Source organism: Leuciscus leuciscus (assembly GCF_965113295.1).
Source record: "Leuciscus leuciscus genome assembly, chromosome: 17".
Classification (NCBI taxonomy): Eukaryota; Metazoa; Chordata; class Actinopteri; order Cypriniformes; family Leuciscidae; genus Leuciscus; species Leuciscus leuciscus.
This window is the reverse complement of record NC_138741.1, coordinates 14,647,126-14,670,954: the sequence shown is the minus strand read 5'-3', so window position 1 is coordinate 14,670,954 and position 23,829 is coordinate 14,647,126. Positions and strand designations below refer to the sequence as shown.

The 23,829-nt window shown below is 39.1% G+C and overlaps 1 protein-coding gene across 9 annotated transcripts in view; it reads left to right on the top strand.

Annotated features, from left to right (window-relative positions):
- Nucleotides 1-23,821, top strand: part of hectd1 (HECT domain containing 1) — a 36,769-nt gene extending 12,948 nt beyond the window's left edge. Inside the window, exons 10-42 of one of the 9 annotated variants that reach the window (XM_082142502.1) lie at nt 147-321; nt 430-568; nt 667-837; nt 953-1,175; nt 1,323-1,586; nt 1,667-1,743; nt 2,195-2,329; nt 2,434-2,580; nt 2,685-2,779; nt 3,609-3,714; nt 3,812-3,946; nt 4,051-4,190; nt 4,341-4,664; nt 4,760-4,926; nt 5,524-5,700; nt 7,087-7,770; nt 10,435-10,656; nt 10,885-11,063; nt 11,390-11,546; nt 12,104-12,326; nt 12,434-12,488; nt 12,800-12,982; nt 13,362-13,575; nt 13,664-13,746; nt 13,948-14,075; nt 14,161-14,362; nt 14,964-15,101; nt 15,204-15,811; nt 15,962-16,040; nt 19,087-19,180; nt 19,389-19,539; nt 22,549-22,693; nt 22,826-23,821. In XM_082142502.1, coding sequence (XP_081998628.1) covers nt 147-321; nt 430-568; nt 667-837; nt 953-1,175; nt 1,323-1,586; nt 1,667-1,743; nt 2,195-2,329; nt 2,434-2,580; nt 2,685-2,779; nt 3,609-3,714; nt 3,812-3,946; nt 4,051-4,190; nt 4,341-4,664; nt 4,760-4,926; nt 5,524-5,700; nt 7,087-7,770; nt 10,435-10,656; nt 10,885-11,063; nt 11,390-11,546; nt 12,104-12,326; nt 12,434-12,488; nt 12,800-12,982; nt 13,362-13,575; nt 13,664-13,746; nt 13,948-14,075; nt 14,161-14,362; nt 14,964-15,101; nt 15,204-15,811; nt 15,962-16,040; nt 19,087-19,180; nt 19,389-19,539; nt 22,549-22,693; nt 22,826-22,963 — 6,158 coding nt within the window. In that variant the 3' untranslated portion in view covers nt 22,964-23,821. Of the gene's footprint in view, nt 1-146; nt 322-429; nt 569-666; nt 838-952; nt 1,176-1,322; nt 1,587-1,666; nt 1,744-2,194; nt 2,330-2,433; nt 2,581-2,684; nt 2,780-3,608; nt 3,715-3,811; nt 3,947-4,050; nt 4,191-4,340; nt 4,665-4,759; nt 4,927-5,499; nt 5,701-6,945; nt 7,771-10,434; nt 10,657-10,884; nt 11,064-11,389; nt 11,547-12,103; nt 12,327-12,433; nt 12,489-12,799; nt 12,983-13,361; nt 13,576-13,663; nt 13,747-13,947; nt 14,076-14,160; nt 14,363-14,963; nt 15,102-15,203; nt 15,812-15,961; nt 16,041-19,086; nt 19,181-19,388; nt 19,540-22,548; nt 22,694-22,825 lie in introns of all 9 variants that reach the window. The other 8 variants (XM_082142500.1, XM_082142498.1, XM_082142501.1 and 5 more) reach the window with 8 other exon arrangements.
- Nucleotides 23,822-23,829: the final 8 nt, after the last annotated feature.

Below are 23,829 nucleotides of genomic sequence, written 5' to 3'. Positions count from 1 at the left end.
TTGCACTTCTTTGTGGTGACACTGGTGGCATAGAAATTACACCCTTGTCCCTTTAATGCAGTCATTCACCATTAATTTCATAATGGTGACTTTCATGGGATTTTTAGATTTTTCAAATAAAGAGTTTCTTGTTATGTGTGATGTAGGAGACTGGATGTGCCCCGTCAACAAGGGGGATGACAAGAAAAAGAAGGATATTAATAAAGAAGAGGAAGAGGGCAGTGAGCCGAAAGGTGACCCTGAGATGGCACCTATCTACCTGAAAAGGCTCCTCCCAGTATTTGCACAGACCTTTCAGCAAACCATGCTGCCTTCAATAAGGTGAGGGGTTCATGTGGACCATCAGTGCTGAAGTACATTTAAAAAAAAAAAAACGTTTAGTGCTATGTTTTGCATTTTGGATAACAGTTTGCATCATCTCTTTCACAGAAAAGCCAGTTTAGCTCTGATCAGAAAGATGGTGCACTACAGTTCTGAAGTTCTACTTAAGGAAGTGTGTGACTCTGATGCTGGCCACAACTTGCCCACTGTACTTGTGGAGATCACTGCGACTGTCCTGGATCAGGAGGTCAGATAATTTAGTCTTACCCTATTGATGATTTAAAAAAAAAAAATGTTATAAGGCTAAAGTTAAGTCTTACTGACCTTTCTACTCCTCTCTCACAGGATGATGATGATGGTCACCTGCTGGCACTTCAGATCATTAGGGATCTAGTGGATAAGGGAGGTGATGTGTTTTTAGATCAGCTGGCCAGACTGGGTGTCATTAATAAGGTATCCACTCTGGCAGGACCCACGTCAGATGACGAAAATGAGGAAGAGGCCAAGCCTGAGAAGGTCTGAATCAACTCAGTTCAGATTCATGTCTTTATTGTTGTGCAATTATTTTGTAAAAAAGATTCTTGAAAATATTTAGAAATTGCTCTGAAGTTGATCTTTGTCTATTTTCTAGGATGATGAACCACAAGAGGATGCCAAAGAGATCCAGCAGGGGAAGCCCTACCACTGGAGAGACTGGTCCATCATTAGAGGCAGGGACTGCCTTTATATCTGGAGTGACGCAGCTGCTTTGGAGCTCTCCAATGGAAGTAATGGTTGGTTCCGCTTCATCCTGGATGGTAAACTGGCCACCATGTACTCCAGTGGAAGCCCAGAGGGTGGCTCTGACAGTTCGGGTAGGTCCCCTGCACACAGACTCCTTGATCAATGAAAAAACACAATTAGTTCCTGACACCAGTTGAATACATTTTATTTCTTTGTTAAATTATGATTGACTCCTATGCGCTCTAATAGCTGATGCTTGCTTTCCCTCCTTTCTGTAGAGAGCAGAAGTGAGTTTCTGGAGAAGCTGCAGCGTGCCAGGAGTCAGGTCAAACCAGTGACATCAAGCCAGCCTATTCTGTCCACACAAGGTCCCACCAAACTCACTGTGGGCAACTGGTCTCTCACTTGTCTGAAAGAGGGTGAGATTGCCATCCATAACTCAGATGGCCAGCAGGCCACCATCCTCAAAGAGGACCTACCAGGCTTTGTTTTTGAGTCGAACCGAGGCACTAAGCACTCTTTCACAGCAGAAACCTCTCTAGGTAAGTTTGGAATAATATATTAAAAGCATCGGTTTTGTCAGTATGTGTCACTCAATTATTGGTGCCTCTTTTTGTAACAGGGTCCGAGTTTGTTACTGGCTGGACTGGTAAGCGAGGAAGAAAGCTTAAATCCAAATTGGAAAAAACTAAACAGAAGGTATGATTACTGAACATTAATTTTATCCTTTAGAGCTTGACTCATAGTTTTGACCATGCCTATTTGAGCCATGGTTGCACAACTGTTCAAAGTTTGAAGTCTTCAGTGTCACATGATCCTTCCAAAATCATTCTGTTATGCTGATTTGGTGCTCAAGAGACATTGAAATTTATTAATTTTTTCATCCTCACACAAAAACCACTTTATGGTTGTAAATCCCATGGTTTAAAAACCATGATACATTACATCAGAATTCTTTATGAACATAAAGTTCAAAAGAATAGCATTTATTTGAATTAGAAACCTTTTGTAACATTATAAATGTCTTCACTGTCACTTTGATCAATCGAATACACCCTTGCTTAAAAAAATTACACTGACCCCAAACTTTTAAACGGTAGTGTATTACATAAAATTACTCAACATTCTTTTTCCACCTCTGTGTCTGTAGGTGAAAACCATGGCCAGAGATCTGTACGACGATCACTTCAAGGCTGTGGAGAGTATGCCGAGAGGGGTAGTGGTCACTCTGAGAAACATAGCCACCCAGCTAGAGTCTGCTTGGGAGTTGCATACTAACAGACAGGTATAATTATGTGAAACTTTGTCACAGTTTATTTTAGCTTCCATGTAGTTGAGGTCAAAAAGAAAACAACGGTGAGTAAGATTTTGTTGCTTTTTTCCCCTCAGTGTATTGAAGGTGAAAACACATGGCGAGACCTCATGAAAACAGCTCTGGAGAATTTAATAGTCGTTCTCAAAGACGAGAACACCATTTCTCCATATGAAATGTGCAGCAGTGGCCTCGTGCAAGCACTTTTTACTGTCCTCAGCAATGTGAGTCACACATACACGACTACATTACTGTCAGTTGTAAACATGTCAACTTTTATTCCCAATACTCATTACTCTTTTACTTTATTTACATGTTTGCGTCACAGAGTGTGGAAATAGACGTGAAACATGATTGTAAGCCTCTGATGGAAAGAATAAATGTGTTCAAGACTGCGTTTACTGAAAATGAAGATGACGAAAGGTAAAGTATATCTTGCGTTAGACTAAGGCTACGTTCACACTGCAGGGCTTAATGCTCAATTCCGATTTTTTGAAAAAAATCGATTTTTTTGCAAGGCCGTTCACATTTCCAATTAAATGCGACCTTTTGTGATCTCCTGTGTGAACGTGAAATGACCCAGAAGTGACTCGCATGCGCAGAAGAGTACTCAACGGTCAACAACGTCACTTTTTGTTTGCGGAAGTAGCTAAACTTTAACTGTGATTCTCTCTCACACACACACGAGCGCGCGCAGCGACCGTTACACAAGAGCCAGACAGCAGCCGCTGACCTATCTAATATCAGATTCAGCACAAATAAGTTAACATAACGTATATATAATGGCCGTGGGCTTTTTTTTTTTTTTTTTTTTTAATTAACGGGCTCGTCGAGGTCGACCCGTTCGGCAGATTTACCTCAGCTCGACGAATATGCAGTCCGTTTTCAAACCGACGACTACTTCAACGCAGGATTATGACGTTTTTCGCGTATCAATGACGTGCGGGTCGGATAAATGCGACCTGGCCGTTCAGACTGAAGTCGCATTTGAAAAGATCGGATATGTATCGGATTTGGGACCACATACCCAAGTGGCCTGGGTCGCATTTGAAAAGATCGGATCTGTGTCGTTCAGACTGTCATGAAAAGATCAGATACAGGTCGCATAGGGGCAAAAAAATCGGAATTGGGTCGTTTCAGCCTGCAGTGTGAACGTAGCCTTAGTCTCAACCAGAAAGTTATTTTTCTGGTTTGGACATGTTGAGCAAATTTGTTTTTGTTTGTCATACATTTAATTGTTTCTGTCCTCCAGCCGACCCGCAGTTGCCTTAATCCGCAAACTGATAGCAGTGTTGGAGTCAATAGAGCGGCTACCTCTACACTTATATGATACACCAGGCTCAACGTATAATTTACAGGTCAGTCTCTATGTTTGGATGTGTATTTTTAGTTTGGTGCATGTGAAACGGTGACATCTTTCATTATGAATTGTCATTTCATTGAAATCTTTTTTAGATACTGACAAGGAGGTTACGCTTCCGCTTGGAGCGTGCTCCAGGTGAAACGGCCCTGATTGATCGTACTGGTAGAATGCTAAAGATGGAGCCACTGGCCACTGTTGAGTCACTGGAGCAGTATCTGCTCAAGATGGTAGGAAAGCTTTTTTGTTTATTTCTACTGTTCCATATTTACTTAGCTGTATCCCCACAGGTATCTGAGAAAAGATCATAACTTTGTCTCCTCCCTTTCCCCAGGTGGCCAAGCAGTGGTATGACTTTGACAGGTCTTCATTCATATTTGTTAGAAAGCTCAGAGAGGGCCAGAGCTTCATCTTCAGGCACCAACATGACTTTGACGAGAATGGAATTGTGTACTGGATCGGCACTAACGCGAAGTGATTAGATTTGTCTTTTTTGCACAACCAATTTCAATTAAAACCTATTTAAATGATCAACAATGATCATTCTCATATTCTGAACCACAATATGACCCATTTAGAAAAAATTATGCATAAGGAAGTTAATCCTTTTCTGTTTGTCCACAGGACTGCGTATGAATGGGTGAACCCTGCTGCTTATGGATTAGTGGTTGTGACCTCTTCCGAGGGCAGAAACTTGCCTTATGGCCGACTTGAAGACATCCTGAGCAGAGACAGCTCAGCCCTCAACTGTCACACCAACGATGATAAAAACGCATGGTTTGCCATTGACCTTGGTTTATGGGTCATCCCTTCTGCGTACACACTTCGCCACGCTCGTGGATACGGTCGATCCGCCCTCCGGAATTGGGTATTTCAAGTGTCCAAAGATGGTCAGAACTGGATGACACTCTACACGCATGTGGATGACAGCTCTCTCAATGAGCCAGGGTATGTGTGTTATAACCAGTATTCTTGAGACTGCTATTATTGCTTTTTTTGTTGTTTTTGTGCACCTACTTATATGACTCATGTTACTGCATTAGGTCGACAGCCACTTGGCCTCTGGATCCATCCAAAGATGAGAAGCAGGGCTGGAGACACATTCGTATTAAACAGATGGGGAAGAATGCCAGCGGACAAACACACTACCTCTCCCTCTCTGGTCTAGAGATCTATGGCACTGTTACTGGTGTGTGTGAGGACCAGCTGGGTAAGTGCCAATCATTTCTAATACTACTTTTGTCATATTGTAATTTAATTATAATATTTATGCTTACTCAAGAGCTGTTTCTTGTCCGTATGTGAATATTTGACATGTGATTGACCTAATTGCAGTAATCTAACGCCATTGTTTTTTTTCCTGTTGGGATTTGGTTCCCAAAGCACCATAATTGCAACATTTGAAGATTCAGTAATGTGCTACTACATATTTCACCAAACACTAAGTTCGGCTTTAAAGTTGCAATGTGAAGGAAGTAGTTAAAGATCTAATTATTCATATTGTGATGTACAGCCGAGTGAAACCGATTATTGAAAAGAGAATTCATTTATTTTTTAGATCAAAGACAATAATAATTTACATTTCATGCCAACTTTAAAAAGACATCTTTCATCATGACAGTATTGGATTATGATTAACATATGAACTGGAAGTCTTTAAAATAGAGCTCTTTAGTAAACATTTTAATTTGTCTAAAGTATCACAAAAGAAAAATGACCATCCTTAATTGCATGCTTTTTTTTAATTTGAGGTTGCTTTGTCTCTGCTCATGTTTCCAATCAGCCAAGGTTTGTTCTGCATTGTCAGGTAAAGCAGTGAAGGAGGCAGAGGCCAACTTGAGACGACAGCGCCGTCTCTTTCGCTCTCAGGTGATGAAGTACATCGTTCCAGGTGCACGGGTGGTGCGTGGCATTGACTGGAAGTGGAGGGACCAGGATGGCAATCCTGCTGGAGAGGGCACTGTGACCGGAGAGGCCCATAATGGTGAGGATTGGAGTCACTTCTGTGGCTCTTAGTGTGTGCATCCAACCGTTGGTAGCTTGTGTAGGACAGCGCAATGTGTAATGCTTATGCCATAGCAGATTTCTGTTCAGCGGTTTTCAAGGCATCACTGCATCGGACCACTACATGAAAAGTGCATTACTGACCAATCAACAATGGAGTTCAGTGGTACTTCAGTGTTTAAGGGAAACAAATTGTGAACATCAAGTGCATTTGCATGTTTTAGAGCTTTCTGCAGCAAATCCATCAAAAGTGAGGGGGGAGATGGAGTTACCCATTACTGACGTTCACACAATAAAACAACTAAAGTTAAATCACATTTGGACTTGTTTTCCCATCTTGCCTCAGAGCGACTGTTTTCAGACCAGCCCTTTTTATTTTCAAGTGACTTCACAAATGCTTTGTGTATTTAAAGAAAATTAAACTGTGAAGGGGTTGATCTGAAACTAGTCTTTTTTCCCCTGTGTATACTTCCTTATATGGTGCTTTCCTCTTGCTTCTATTCTGCATGAAGAAATGATAAAAAACTATCTGTTTCACACTCTGAAGTTCAGTGATACGTGTTAGATTACTACTTTTTGCTCTCTGCAACTGTCATTCCATACTTTTTTGTTTTTGTTAGTTTGCTATTTTGAAGTGCAACCTTTATCCCTCCCCCCCAACTTAACAGGTAACATTTTTACATATCCTACTCGTATTATCTTAAGCATCCACTCTGTTGCTATTGATTCTTTGGGCAGCCATGTTTCAGTGTGTAAAACAGCCTTTTTAACCTGTCTCCATCAGTCAAGCCAAGTGCATGTTGATGTCACAATTTGCAAGCTCCGAAAGAACTCCATTGCAAATGTATTTGACACTGACCGAAATGATTCTTCTGTTCTTTTTCTTAAGTGGCTTCGTAGCTTGGCATTTGCAAAATTCTACTGCTTTTTTGTTTTGTTTTTTAATTTGTCATTTTCTGTGCTTCATGTTTCTACCTCACTGCTTCACCTGGACCAGAGTGATTTGGGTGTCCTCTTAGATGATCGTCAGTAGTATGAATATGAATTGAATAGGTTTGGCAGAGATACAAAGCAAAATTTGACCTCATCCAATGGTCTTGGTTTATTCTGTTGTTTCTGGTCCAGTGTCAAGCAAAAGCTGTTGTCTTTGACTTGCTGCTGTCTCTCTCTGCTCTCTTGCTGGGTCTCACCCGTTCATATCCCCCCTCCCTCCCCCACTTTCCAGGCTGGATTGATGTCACCTGGGATGCCGGTGGCTCAAACTCGTATCGTATGGGTGCGGAAGGGAAGTTTGACCTCAAGCTTGCGCCAGGGTACGACCCTGAGTCAGCGCCGTCACCCAAACCTGTCTCATCCACTGTTGCAGGCACACCGCAGTCCTGGAGCAGCCTGGTGAAAAATAACTGCCCAGACAAGGGTGGCTCATCCTCCACAGCGGGGGCCAGTTCCTCCAGCCGCAAGGGTAGTAGCAGTTCGGTGTGTAGCGTGGCCAGCAGCAGCGATTTAAGCCTCAGTTCCACCCGAGTGGAGCGCAGGGTCGAGAGCCTGTTGGAGCAGGGAGTAAGCATCGTCGGAGGGCCCCCGGGGGCGGAGGGCCAAGAACCGATAGTTGTGCTTTCTTCTGCAGAGGGTGGCTCCGTCTCCAGCACCAGCACACTAACGGCGGACACGGGAAGCGAAGGCGGCGAACGTAAAACACCAGCACCCGATGGCACTTCGACCGCTATCTCTATGGGAATCGTGAGCGTGAGCTCTCCTGACGTCAGCTCAGTTTCAGAGTCATCTAGTAAGGACGCTGCATCCCAGAGGCCCTTGTGCTCTGCCACCAGCGCGCGGCTGTCCGTCAGCTCACTATTGGCAGCTGGAGCGCCCATGAGCTCCAGTGCCAGTGTCCCCAACTTGTCCTCCCGCGAGGCCAGCTTGATGGAGTCGTTCGTCCGCAGGGCGCCCAACATGTCTCGCACCAATGCCACCAACAACATGAACCTGAGCCGAAGCAGCAGCGATAACAACACTAACACGCTGGGGCGTAATGTCATGAGTACTGCCAGTGAGTATCTTCAACTGCCCATTCTTCTAGGAGCCAGTGCTTGGGTTTAGATCAGTGGTTTTCAGCTTTTTAGTCTCCATAGCCCACCAATGTTCACAACATTATTTGTAGGCCCCTAGAGCAGAGCAGTTTTGTTATTAGAACTTCATTTAACCTTTGGGTCCTGCTAATTACTGTAAATTAAAAGCATTATAATTTAAATAATAAATTGAATAGCTCATATTATTAATTGAAATAAAATGAAATTTCCAGACTTGCGTAGTTTTAGGAGCAGAATGTTCTGAAGTGTTTTCACTCTTTTTAACCAATGAATTTACATGACTCTTCCAGTCAGTCGTTATTTACTGGATTTATTACTCAATTTCTACCCGATAAAATATTTTGGAGCTTGGCATAACTAGTAAAATGTATATTCATTATAAAATGGCCATGGAGTCTTAAGAGTTTATTAATTAATATAAATGTACACTTTTTCGGATCTACAAATCACTAGGGGTGACCCCGAATTGTCGAAGATTCGATGCTTCGATAGAAGGAGCCTGATTCGACTACCAATCTCACGATCGAATCTTCGCAGAGGTTTTATGAAACAGGATCATGCCATTTTGGCTATATGGGGATGCTCAATGTCTGATTTCACATCTAACTACTGGTTTTCTGACAATAAGTTAATATACAGCCTATTATGATAATGCTGTAAATAAAAATGTGAAAAGAAAGAAGCTTTTAATAAATATTTTTAACGTGCGTGAATAAATCCAACCACCCCGTGACCAATTTAAGTTTCACTTTCGATCCATGACCGACAGAGGAGCGTCTTGGCGGCAGGGATTTAAATCTTTAAAAATGTCTGGGATAAGAAAATCTGAAGTGTGGATGCACACCATCAGAAATGATATTCTCAAAGGCTGGATTTAGCATCAGGAAAACCATGATCACACTTCTGCTGGCCAACGTTAACAAGTTGGTTTTCCTCCGGACATTCTAAAACGCTTAACGCGAAAAAAGGGCTCTTTAACGTGGCTTAATGTATATTAAGACAGTGGTGTTAAAAGACCAAACTCAGTAAAGAACATACTAAGCATACTATGTACAGAAAAGCAGATGAGCGCAGAATATGAACGCAACACGTTTTCTTTATAATAACGGTTTTCTATGGGAGGAAAATGCTTAACGTGTAATTAAATGCGTTGTGTTCATATTCTGGGCTTATCTGCTTTTCTGTAGGCTATGTAGTATGCTTTATTAATAAGGTGTGGACAGAATTTGATCTTTTAATATGTCTTAGGATATCAAGCCGTTAAGCGTTTTTCGCATACAATTTGAAAAGACTCAAACAGACACAGACACTGGATTTTTTTTTTTTTTTTTTTTTTGCTCAGGTAGGGTACAAGTGATTTCAAAATATATCAACCGGTTCCAATTTGATTTTTGGATGCTGTGAACATGTTTAGCTAAAAAGACTGCCACTCCAGTTTAGCGTTTAATGTTGTGTCTGCAGTTAAAAAGACAAAGTTGACAATTCTGGCTATACTTTCGTTATTTTAATCATTTCTTTATTTTTATTTTAGTTTTTGATCAATCATGGTTATCTAATTTAACTATTTGTGGCTTGTATTTTGAATATATGTTCCCCTGCACTTTAGGCTTTTTGCACACATTTGTTCTGCACCTTGTGCCTTGATTCTGACTTATTTCGGTTTGTATTTTTATTTATTAGAAAGGTATATTCTGTTCTAAATTAATTCTGTAAATTTAATTGTTGATTATTTTTTGGTGCATCGATGTTGCGCTGTACTTAGAGCCTTCTCGCACAATGCAAATCCTGTCTGCAGTGTGGCCTTTCTGCAGTTATTTATGTTATTTCTTAGTTTTATTGATCCAACATGTTTTTATACATATTCTTCTACAGTATATCTTTGTGTGTTCTGTACAGCATGGCTTTAAAATGTTAAAGCCCCGTCCCCTCCCCCCCCCAAACACACGATTCGACTATTAGTTGACTATAGGCAAGACTTGACGATTCTGATTCGACTATGAACGACTATTCGGGGACACACCCCTACAAATCACACTTTTAAATTTATATTAAGGTTTTTTCTGGAATATATTTTTTTTTTTTAAGAAACAAACAGTCGTTGAGAGGGTGAATAAATATCTTGATTAAGCTTATTTTAATGCTTTAAATTATTTTGTCATCTTGAGGCCCTGGCCTTCCTGTTTGAGAACCACTGTTTAGATGTCCTTTTAGCTTTATTAATGACAAACTTAAATGGAGGCAGAAATGTTCTCAGAAAAATTATAGTCATTGTTACCTTAGAATTGCACTCGGAAACATGCAAGTATAGAAGATAGATAGTAGTATTTGCAAGGCAGTACTATTTAATCTGTAAGCTAATCTTGTCTTTTTCAGGATATTTTTGTCCTTATTATGTAATGGCAATCATTTTGTTGAATTTATTTTTGAGTAACATCCTGCTCCAGAGTATATAATTGTTCTGTGAATATTAACAGGACTCTAATATTGGCCATGATTTGCATACTGCAGCCATTTGAAGCATGTTTAGTTTGTAGAGCAAGCTTTTGATTATTTTATTTTTTTTGTTACCTGCTTATTTTGTTTTTTTTTGGAGACTAATCACAGTTTTTGGGTTTTGTTTGCAGCTTCTCCTCTTATGGGTGCGCAGAGCTTTCCTAACCTTACAACCACTGGTACCACCTCAACTGTTACAATGTCCACCTCCATAGTAACCAGCAGCAATAATGTAGCCACGGCAACTACAGGTTTGTCCGTCGGCCAGTTGCTCAGTAACACGCTGACGACCAGCCTGACCTCTACTTCTAGTGAGAGTGACACAGGTCAGGAGGCTGAGTTTTCACTCTATGGTAGGCCATGTTACGTTTATTATACACTCTCTTTTCCCTCAACCTCAATTGTTCTAGTACATCCCCCTTCCTCAGCCCGTTTTTTTTTTTTTTTAGATTAATCTCTAATTTGATGTTTTTGCTTATTACTAAACTAATTACTCAGTCTTGTCCTCTAAATTCATCTCCTTGATTAATTTTTTTTTTATATGAAGGCTGATATATTTTCATTGCCTTTCTTCCGCTCAGACTTCCTGGACAGTTGTCGGGCCAACACATTGCTTGCCGAGTTAGATGACGAGGAAGACTTGCCAGAGCCAGATGATGACGATGATGAGAATGAGGATGACAATCAGGAAGAACAGGAGTATGAGGAAGTTCTGGTACGGTCCAGGGTCAACCTTGGTTACCACGTTCATATTCATAGGGTAAAACCTGTTGTAGTTTCAATAATAGTACAGTGGAAATCCTTTATTTTTGGTTTTCTTCGCGTTCTCCTCTCTGGTTACTTGAAATTTCGTGTTTTTACTATTTTAATTTTTGGTGAACAGTGTTTTTGTTTGTTTTTTTCTTCTTTTGGCTAAGAATGTATTTGGTGTTCCAGGTTTTTTTTGTTTTGTTTTTGTTTTCCAGCATGTTTCCTCTGTGTAGCATGTCTTTGGTTAGGTGATATATGTGTTTCACATTTGCAAGCTGTTGAGCATTATGTGTAAGAGAGCTTTACCACTTTGCTTTTTCAATGGTGGCCTGAAAGGAGGAAGAGGAGTATGAAACCAAAGGGGGTCGGCGCAGAACATGGGACGACGACTTTGTGCTAAAGAGACAGTTTTCTGCTTTAGTACCTGCATTTGACCCTAGACCAGGCCGTACCAACGTCCAGCAAACTACTGACCTGGATATCCCTCCACCAGGTACTGGTGACACTGTAGAAAGGGGATAAATTCTCACACTGTTTGCTGCAGTGTTATTTTAATATTATTGATATACTATTCTAGTGTTTACAAATGGAACATTTTAAAATAAAACAATTCTAAATATTATTTAAATTTTACTTTGTCATTTTTCTAATTTGCTTTTGCCATTTTTATTACTTTTATTTATATTTAGCTTTAAGTACTAAAATTACAAAAAAATCTTACATTTTAAGTTTTTCATCTAATATTTTATTTCAGTTAATGTAAATAATTATTTAATCGTTTTAGCTTGTTAATGGGTTAGTTCACCCGAAAATTTAAATTCTGTCATTTACTCACTCAAGTTGTTCCAAACTATATTTTGAAGAATATGGGTAACCAAACAGTTGATTGACTGTCATTGACTTGACTTCCATTGTATGGAAAAAAAAGTGCATGACAGATTTTTAATTTTTGGGTGAACTATCCCTTTAATAATAACTGGTTGCCTGCTGAGTCAAACACAGCAATCCATTGTGATTTATCATGGCAAATCTCATGTTTAATGTGTACAGGTACACCTCGCTCAGAGGTACAAGAGGAGGTGGAGTGCACGCCTTCACCCCGTCTGGCTCTCATCCTGAAAGTAGCAGGTCTAGGGACTACACGAGAAGTAGAGCTACCTCTCACCAACTACAAGTCCACCATTTTCTATTATGTCCAAAAGCTTCTCCAACTCTCATGCAATGGTGCTATTAAACCTGACAAGCTTAGACGCATCTGGGAACCTACATATACGTGAGTCTAACGTTTTACAGTTGTTTTTAGTATTCAAACTTTTATAGTCATTTTTGTAGTGCTTTTCCCCCAGACGTCTGTTAACAAACATTGTTTTTTTTTTGTAGGATAATGTACAGAGAATTGAAGGACTCTGACAAAGAAAGAGAGAGTGGAAAGATGGTAATAACACGTTTTTAATGTTTCTCCTCCACACTATCTCTCTCTACCTATCTTCCTTTCATTCACTCTCTTTGGCTCATTAAAATCTTGGCTGTGATTTTTCTGTGGCTGTCCCCAATGTGTAAATGCTCCTTCTCAGTAAATTGTCTCAGACGTCACTAACCTTAAAGCCAGAAGACTGTGAAATGACCCCAGTGGTATCTATTGTTAAATGCACGGGCCTCTCTAGTGGTTAAACCTACTGTAATGCATGTGTATTGCGTGAGACTTTACAATCAGGAAAGACCAACATTTGGTTCTTCCTGTTGTAGGGTTGCTGGTCTGTAGAGCATGTGGAACAGTACCTTGGCACAGATGAATTACCAAAGAATGACTTGATAACCTACATGCAGAAGAATGCAGACTCAACTTTCCTGCGCCACTGGAAATTAACCGGCTCTAATAAAAGTATTAGGAAAAACAGAAATTGTTCGCAGCTCATAGCTGCATACAAGGTATAGAATGCCATCGGATGTGCATATATATCTGTACATACCATCTTTATTTTCCCTTTTATACTTTAAGTATTTTTTCTCTTTCTTGCTTGACTGTCACTTGTGTAGCCACCTGTTAGACAGTTGTTGCTGTCCTTTTGTAAATTCTATTGCCTAAATGGGTGTAAATGTGCCATGAAAGTTTTTAGCTGTCATTGTGGACTTTGTTCTCTATTTGCTTTTGATTTTTAAATTTTTGTTGTCGTCTTTGGCCATAAACTATATAATTTTGTAAGAATTTAGTAATTGCGTTGTTATAGGTATGTTGTGATGATGCTAAAAAGGTTGGAAGGAAAAATGATGGGTTGTTTGTGTTAACAGTTCTTACATGGGTTTACAGGACTTCTGTGAGCGTGGCTGTAGATCTTCAGGCCTGAGTTCAGGGACTTTGTCCGCCACACAGAGCTGTGACATCCTGAGTGCTGCACGTGAGCAGGCTCAGGCCAAGGCGGGTTCAGGCCAGAGTGCCTGCAGCGTAGAGGACGTACTGCAGCTCCTTCGCATCCTCTTCACCATCGGAGGAGAACCTTCATCCGGCCGCACACTACAGGAAGGTAAGGAGTGCCTTCTCAGAGCATTGTCTTGAACCAGTTGTTTTTGCTTCCATTTTTATGCATTTATAAGTCACATTTATTTGTGTAGATGTGGAAGAGCTACAGTTCAATGCATCACCTGAGGAATTCACCAGCAAAAAAATTACAACCAAAATCCTGCAGCAGATCGAGGTAATCTGACGTGTTTGATGTAGTTTTATTTATGCATGTTATACATTGTAGATGCAGTACAGGTCAAGAGTCAGGTCTGTATAATTTTTTTACATTTTTTTATAGAAATCATTACTTATTTTCTTCTAGGATGCATTAAATTGATCAAATGCCACAGTAAAGACGTTTATAATGTTACAAAATATTTCATTGTCTTTTTAGGAGCCACTGGCCCTGGCTAGCGGGGCTCTCCCAGACTGGTGTGAGCAGTTAACCAGCAAGTGTCCTTTCCTCATACCCTTTGAAACCCGGCAGCTTTATTTTACATGCACTGCGTTTGGAGCCTCCAGGTCTGTGCTTGCAGTTTTCAAAGAGATCTTTACTTCATTCATTCAAATCTGAAATGGCCGTTTGAGAATTTGCATCTCTCTCTAGGGCTATTGTCTGGCTCCAAAACCGAAGAGAAGCCACTATGGAGCGTTCCCGGCCATCCACAACAGTTCGCCGTGATGATCCCGGCGAGTTCCGTGTTGGTCGGCTCAAGCATGAGCGTGTCAAGGTGCCTCGTGGAGAGAGTATGATGGAGTGGGCTGAGAGTGTGATGCAGATACATGCTGACAGAAAGTCTGTACTGGAGGTAAACACCACAACATAATGTTTGGGGAAAAAATAGTGGGGTCTAAAAGTCTGAGAGAGCTTGTGAAAGTGCTTCTATTTTCATTACAAATTATGGTAACACTTTATTTTACAGTGTCCTTGTTACATGTTACATGTATTTACTGTAGTAATAACTATAAATTATGCATTATTACAAGCAACTAACTCTACACCAACCCCTATTCCTAACCAAATAGTAAGTACATGTAGTTAATCATTATTACTCAGTACTTCAATGTATAATTACACTGTAACACGGACACCTTAAAATAGTTAATTTTGTCATGTCATATTTTGTACAGCATGATACAAGAGCATCTTGTACTTCAGTGGAAGCAATAACATCTGTACAAAGGAGTTCCATGGTCAATTTTTCATCAGTATTTCTTCTGTGATGACGACATGTGTTTTTACATTTTAATTCACTTGTAATTAATTTTCTTTATTATATTAAGTCATCTTGTGGCCTCCTTGGCAGTTTGCTGAGGCCCTGCCCATAGTTGAGAACCTCTGCTCTAGAGCAGTGAAAATCCATCTCCGACTGTTTGATTAAGACTGATAATGATGGTTATCTTGCTCAGGTGGAGTTCCAGGGGGAGGAGGGCACTGGTCTTGGACCCACCCTGGAGTTCTATGCCCTTGTTGCTGCAGAGTTCCAGAGGACTTCCCTTGGTATCTGGCTCTGTGACGACGACTTCCCAGATGATGAGTCACGTCAAGTAAGTGCTTTACCACGTTTACCTGTTAACCACAAGGCTCTAGCCATTGGTATGAGACTGTTCTCAATTGGCTGATAAATTGACATTTTCATTGTTCATCAGGTGGATCTGGGCGGAGGCTTAAAACCACCTGGCTATTATGTGCAGCGTTCCTGCGGCCTTTTCCCTGCTCCCTTCCCTCAGGACAGCGATGAACTGGAGCGTATCACCAAGCTTTTCCTGTTCCTTGGCATCTTTCTGGCCAAATGCATCCAGGACAACCGTCTCGTTGACCTGCCCATATCCCAGCCTTTCTTCAAACTGCTCTGTATGGGTGACATCAAAAGCAACATGAGTAAGCTACTTTATCAAAACCATATTGAGTCGGACTGCCACTTCTCTGAAATCCAGTCTGAGGCTTCCACTGAGGATGGTCAGGACACATACTCAGTGGGTAGCTTTGATGAAGACTCCAAGTCCGAGTTTATCCTTGACCCACCCAAGCCCAAGCCACCAGCCTGGTATCATGGCATCTTGACATGGGAGGACTTTGAACTGGTGAATCCTCACAGAGCACGATTCCTAAAAGAGCTGAAGGCACTGTCAGTGAAGCGCAGGCAGATCCTGGGCAATAAGAGTCTGTCAGAGGATGAGAAGAACACACGGCTACAGGATCTCATGCTAAAGAATCCTATGGGATCTGGCCCTCCACTTAGTGTAGAAGATCTTGGGTGAGATATGAATGTCACTTTGTATATTAATCAAGGAAATCAATATTGTGTGTTAATTCCTTGCTTGTTGCTGGGTATTTTATTTACATGTTTTATCTACATGTATGTTTATGTTGCTTATCTAAATTTCTTTGTTTTATTTGTTATTAGATTAAATTTCCAGTTCTGTCCATCATCCAAAGTACATGGCTTCTCATCGGTAGACTTGAAGCCCAATGGAGAAGATGAGGTACGTCACATGTTTTTCAGACATGCAATGTAATGCCCTGTGTGTGTACTGTTATACAGTCTGCCTCTCTACAGTGAAAATGAAATCCTATTTTGTGGTTTCCATTATTTTGTGTATAGTTATGGCAATGCATTATTTGTACATATATTTGTATAGCAGGGCTGCATCACCCTTAGTACCAGTACTTCCTGCTGCCATCTTGATAAAATCACACTTCCTTTTGGGATAGTCGGCAGGATGTTCGAATGAGAAGAGGTTAAGTTTTGGGTCAATAAGATAGTATATTAGAAATTTGCTGATACCTCTGGCCAATTATTCTGAATAATATCTACTGATAGTTTGATTTTCTTAAGGGAACAAAATCTCTCCCAACTAATGCTGTAAACTATACAGGGAACTCTCTCATTTGGTACATTACAATAATATTAGAAGTTAAAATTAACAACAGAGCCCAAACTATTATATTCATCTGCTATTTATTTTCAGGTATAATAATTACACGAATAAGAACTCGAATGTTTGTATTCAACTCAGTTGTACATAATGTAGTTTTCAGAAATGCTTTTCTTCATGACATTTATTCAAACAAACATATAATTAACAGTATATAAGCTCCTCTCTAGTGTTTTTATAGCGAACTAAAGAACTGTGAACATTGGATAATTTTCCCGATGTAAATGCAGTTAAATGACATTCTTCACAAGCATTTTTTTTACATCTTTCCCTTGTTGAAACACTGAGCGATTACTTGAGACATGATTAATTTCAGTAAGTTGTACTGTATCTTTGTGCACTCATGTTTATTTTGTACTATAACTTGAATTAAAGTGGAAGACATGATAAAATTGACAGAATTTGACAGCTGAGAATCATCAGAAGTACAAACACAAGCATGAAGCACAAAGCGGTTTGCAATTATTGGATGGGAGGAGCTACAAATAACTTTGGGTGTAGGGGAAAACCCTGGACCTGGCAACCCTGGCTTGAACCAGGGGGGTAATCGAGCTCTCGATTTCCGTACCACCCCCGGCGGCCGCCATTGGCTAACAAGCCTTCACCTGCTGTTAGCATCCCATTGACTCCCATTCATTTTGGCGTCACTTTGACAGCGAATAACTTTACATCTGAGGCGTTTAAAGACTCCATTTGTCCATTATTTATTTCTAAAGAAACACGACAATGTATAAAATGCTCCATTACCTTGTATCTTACGTTATGGCCCCGTAGAAGCAGTTTTTGTAAAAACAGGCTAACGATTGCGTCATAACCACGCGACTCTCTGGAAATTACCGTAGAGACAGGAGGAGAAGCTCGCAGTCAATCGGGGGGACGTGGAGGCATAAAGTCAAGGGAGAAGCCCATAGAGAATCGTAAAGTTTCTCCTGCTCCTAGCTCATGGACAGCTCCTACTCACGCTCTCCGTCTCTGCAAGTTTCGGAAGGGAATGATTCAGATTTCTCTTGGCACAGCTACTAGAAGACTTACAACTGTCAGACAGGCTGTTCACGTCACATCCACGTCGTCAAGCTCAGTTTGAGTCTGCGCAGTTCGCTCGGCAATCAGGAAATGAGTGCTTCTAATTTGCTTCACTTTTCTCCGTTGAAACCTATGGGGTCGCTGTGTCCAGTTTATATACTGTCTATGGCTTGAACAACGGGTGATTTCTGTAACTTTTTTTCCGCCCCTTTTGATTGACAAGATATTATCAGCCCTGATAATCTGCAGTTTTTAATAATTGATTTTATTGGCCAATACAGATTATTGGCCGATAGATCTGTGAATCCCTAATAGTGTTGTCAAAAATATAAATATTTCAGCATTATTGGAATAATGTGTTGGTGTTACAAGGCCTGAATTTCAGTGTAGGGTTGCAAGTATTTCGCATAATTTTACTCATTCCCATACATTTCACATAAATAAAGCCGCTTCTCAAACAGCTTGTGAGTACAGCTCATTTAGCTCTTAAATGCTTAAATGACAGTTTTGGAACTTAAATCGTTGAAAAGCAATTGCAAAGAATTGTAAGCATTGATCTGTATTTAATTTTTACAGTGACTTTTTTTTTACAAGACTATTCAGTGTTTTTACATTTGGTTACTTTACTTAATTACTGTAGTATTTCTACTGTTAACACCGAACACTACTGTTAGACCCACCTGAAAAACTGTCATGTTTATTTAATTTGTCCCTTTATTTTGTTTTTATGCTTTATTCTGTTTTATCTGTTGTTATTTGTGCTATTGTTTACAATTCAGGGCTCCAGACTGCGACCGCCGGTGCGACCAAATATTTATTTAGGTCGCGCTGGCGTGACCACAACGTTGCCGAGCAGCAAATGCAAACAAAATGAAAGCGGAACGAAAATGCGCTACTCAATTATACTTCACGGACCGTTTATTAGTTCGGACCAATAATAGACCGCGCAGCGGCCCGAACTTGCCAGTCGCGGGCCGATCTCGATCAGGTGACACTGTTACTAGGAGATCCTGACTCGTGTATCGTGTATCAGTATCGTGACAACACTATAATCCCTAATGTATTTCATTCAGCAAGGATGCATTACATTTATCAAAAAAGACAGTAAAGACTTTTTTGATTGAAACCAAACAAATATTTTTTATAAATGCTGTTTTGTATTGTATTGATCGAATCCTGAAAAAAATCTTGGTTTTATTAGAATGATTTCTGAATGATCATGTGATGCTGAAGAGTCAAGACTGCGGTAATGGCTGCTGAAAATTCTGATTTGCCATCACAGGAATAAATTACATTCTAAAATATATTAAGATACATACGATTTTAAATTGTAATATTATTTCATAGTTACTGTTTTTATTGTATTTTTGATCAAATTAATGCAGCCTTGGTTAACGTAAGAAACTAATTTCAAAACTTTTGAACAGTAGTTTATATGTATGTAGGCCAAGTGGCAGAATTTGAAATGCACACTGCTTGCTTGGTATCTAATTATGTAATGCATTGTTTCTGGTGTCATCTTGTATAGAATAAGATATACATGCTAAATATTCTGCTGTCCTCTCTTCAGATGGTCACCATGGACAATGCTGAGGACTACGTAGAGCTCATGTTTGACTTCTGCATGCACACAGGAATCCAGAAGCAAATGGAGGCCTTTAGAGGTATGACAAGATTGGCAAAACTCTCATGCCTTGCACTTTAAATTCACTCAAGCTACACTCAGTGTGTACCAAGCGTACAAAAAAAGTGTGTGTAACTTGGCTGCTCAGATATCAGTATATTATGAATGACACTCATGACTACATTATGCATGTCAGTTATAAATATGGTGCTAAGTGTGTAACATCTTTTTCTTTTTTTTTAATACAGAGGGCTTTAACAGAGTGTTCCCTATGGAGAAACTCAGCTCATTTAGTCATAAAGAGGTGCAAATGATCTTGTGTGGCAACCAGTCTCCATCCTGGACCGCTGAAGACATTGTCAATTACACAGAACCTAAACTTGGCTACACACGGGACAGGTAGACATTTACTATTATTTCTATTGCTCTACATTTTATGATGGCATACACTTCTTGGGTAGGTCTGTGATTTGTTGTTGTTTTTGTTTTTTATATGGGACCGAAATGCATGTAAATCTATTGTTACAAAATTGCAGCATTTTAAATGGAAAAAAACATGCATGTCTTGGTAATCATTAGGGATGCACCGATATGAAAATGTTGGCCATTACCGATAATTCTTTATATTTGAAAGCCGATAAATCTAAATCCAAATTTTAAATCATTAACAAAAGTCTCACCATTAAAAGTCGTGTCCCAAGCACATCAAACATATATAGAAGCCTAGTTTGAACCAGTGTACATTTTAAAATTATTGTAAACTCCTATGGCCAACTTTCTTTATCCAAATTTTTTCTTTTTTAATTTTATAAATAAAATAATGCTAACAAGTCACTGTGCAACATTACTTGTAGAATAGCCAGAATAGTAAATGAAAAAGATACAAGAAAAATACGTGCTAGTTATTAATAATGCATCAATGTTTTTGAAAAAGAAACATCTAAAATGAATATTACTGTTTTAAATAACAGCATTGCTGTTTAAGCTGCGTGCGCTGAAGAGCTGAATGAACACCAGGAAACTGAAGCGCTTTATTAGTGGGTTTTGTTAGCTCAACCAAATGCATCCTATATGATATTAATTCAATATTTATATAACATAAATGTAATATTAACTTAAATCTGCTCAAAATGATGCAAATGCACAAGTGAACTTGATTTAAGTTCGTTTTCCCCACAGGATTTTGTGAAACTGTTGTAGGTGGACCTCGGAAGAAAATTTTATGCAATATAAATTTGGTGCACTTTGAGTTAAATTTAAGAGCTCCAATCCATGTTCAAATGTGCAAATTATATTCGGTGTGCAAATTGAACAAAGAAAAAGTTGACTTGTACCTGGACTTTAACCTCTTTTTAGTTGTAATATAGTGTCTCAGTCTACATTACACTACATACTACATTCTACTACTACTACTACTACTACTACTACTACTACTAATAATAATAATAATAATAATAATAATAATAATAATAATAGCAATAGCAATAATAATAATAATAATAATAATAATAATAGCAATAATAATAGTAATAATAATAATAATGTTGTAGTAGTAGTAGTAATAATAATAATAATAATTATAATGATGTAATAATAATAATAATGTAATAATAATAATAGTAATGTAATAATAATAGTAATGTAATAATAATAGTAATAATGTAATAATAACAACAATAATAATAATAATGTTATAATAATTTCTATATCTGCAAGAGATTAACCCTTGAGCTTTTATTTTGACTGAAATAGTCAAGCTTTTATTTTGGCAGAAAACAAGTTTACAAACGTGTCTCATTTCAAAATCTAGTGAAATTATGTAATCGTCAACTATGCAAATGTGGAAATAATGCATAACTGCGTTCCCAAATGCACGCTAAACTGATATTCACTGCATTCATTCACTGTGAATCGGTATAGAGAATCGAACCTGCAGGGCTGATCGTGTGAGCAAAGTGCTCTCACTTCTCTTTACGCAGCGCAAACAGACAGTCTTTTGACAAGGACGCAATGGCGCAAAACGCAACATTTAAAGACCTTTTATGTTGTTGTGAGAAGTTGAAATATATTTTTGTACCGCCACAGTGGAGTTAATGAATGGGCACTGAAATCTATTTGTGGTGGTCAAAGTTGGTATTGTGGCGGGCCGCCACAAATAAATCAATGTATGGGAAACACTGGTTACGTGCTAGTCAGAATCTATTACTCCTGTTGTGGATGTGCTCTTCCTGTAACAACGCGCTGAAACACGACAACTAAACCCAGAGTTCACAACGTTTTATTACAATAGTGTTCTCTCTATAATGTTATGTAATATGACAGTTCAAATCCTAGTTGTTAATGTCATGCATTGCTATTTGAGCTGTATGCGCTGAAACTTAAGATGAATCCCTGGTAAAGGCTATGAATGCACAAGCAAACTTAGTCAAGAAGGTGTAAATCCGTTGTGGATGCGCTCTTCCTGTAACATGCTAAAACATTTTTTTTACAGTAGTGTTTTCATTGTTATGTAGTCTATATAACAGATTTACACTGCACATGTTGCACTTACTGTATTTTCCTTTTCAAAGTGATTCCAATCATATTTCAGGCAATTCAAAACCATCATGGTTTTGTGCATCTGAAGTGTCGGAAGGAAATAATCCATTATTTATCGGCTTCAATATATTGGCCATATTTTCTTAACTGGGCAATAACGATAACATTAAAAGCGAACATATATCGGCCGATGCCGATATAGTGCATTCCTAGTAATCATATCCTAAACAAACTACACTACTGTTAAAAAATGTGTCTAAGATTTTCCAAAAAAATTATACTTTTATTCAGCAAGGATGCATCAAATTAGTCAAGTGTCAGTAAAGACATTTACAATGTTAGAAAAATTTCTATTTCAAATAAATGTTTGAATGGTTTCCACAAATATAGCAGCACAACTGTTTTCAACTGTGATTTAAGAAATGTTTCTTGAGCACGAAGGATGATTCAGCCCTTTCATTACAGGAATAAATTACAATTTAAAAATGTATTAAAATACAAGTTATTTCAAATTAAAATGATTTCACAATATTACTGTTTTCATTTTATTGCTATGTAATAGGGTTGGGATTATTATTATTTTCTCCCTAATAAATGCAGCTTTGGTGAGCATAAGAGACTTTTAAAAAACATTTTAAAAACCTTACTGACCCAAACTTTGGAACACTGAACATAAAACATTTATTCTAAAGTCGTTTACATGTGCCATATTATTCTGCTATTAGAATATTGTAGTAGTAATGTATGAATGTGGGAATCACATGCTTTCATGTTTGGAATAAAAGTTTTGTGAATTTAAATGTATGAAATTCTGTACTTGGGCACATTTCAGACAGTGTATATCATGTTGATGATTTAATTGTATTGCAGTCCTGGTTTCCTGCGCTTTGTGCGAGTCCTGTGTGGAATGTCATCTGATGAAAGGAAGGCCTTCCTCCAGTTCACTACAGGCTGCTCGACCCTGCCCCCTGGTGGACTGGCCAACCTCCATCCACGTCTCACAATAGTCCGAAAGGTATATAAGCTCACTATTTTTCTTTTCTTTTTTCAATTTGCTAAGATTCATGATGCTAAAACCCAGCCAATTAGTTAACTAAGAACCACTAACATTCTCTCTTCATACCCGCTGTTGTCTTTTCTCCTGTAGGTTGATGCGACAGATGCCAGCTATCCTTCAGTTAACACGTGTGTGCACTACTTGAAGTTGCCGGAATATTCTTCCGAAGAGATCATGAGAGAGCGCCTCCTTGCCGCCACTATGGAGAAGGGCTTCCACCTCAACTGAGCATGCTCTCCCTACATCATTGACCAACTCCCATACTGGTGAAGCCTGTTGTGTTTTGTTGCAGAAAATAAAGCTGTGCTCTGAAATCCCTCCCCCACCCCCCAAGCACCCGACATGTACCCAAATACACAGGAAAAACAGTCCCATCGCAGCTCCACTAGCTCCTGAAACTGATTAGGGTCTCCTCCTAAACTGGCTGCTTCACATGGCCTTTCCCAGGTCACTCTACTGCTTTAAGGGCTTGAGCCACTGGCAGCCAGGGTAGTCTCTCCTCACCTACTGTGTTTACTGTCATTACTCCAGATCCAGTGTACATTTTGGCATAGATCATCTTTTTTCAGACTTAAACATCACCACCTGCAGCTGCAGCGTCAGACCCTGGACACAAGCACACCTGCTTCTGTAGAGCTAACTATAGTGTGTTTGGGCATTTCCTTAACAGGTTTTAAGTTTTACTAGTGCCTGCATTTGTTGAAATATTAGAATTTTTTTTCGTTCATTTGTTTTACTTAATGTCCTACATACAATCATGCACATGCTTTTTCTTTCTTTTTTTGCTTCCGTTACTGTGTTGAGTATGTTTTCAACTGTTCATTTCCCTGCTAAAGGATCAAAGTCCCTGAGTGCATTTGTGTAATTTTACAATAAAGCTATAGATACAGAAACACTGGTTCTGTGTGCAAGGCACATTTAAAAAAAGAGAAAAAGACAAAGCAAAAAGCAAGCTGTGCTTTCCCTTGTATTTTCTTTGTATATTATAAACATTTATTTAACTCAAGTTGCAGTTTGAAGTAAACAAATATTTTCAAATGTGTATGCTCCAAAAATAATCATTAAAATGTTTGCAAAGTATCAACACTCATCTC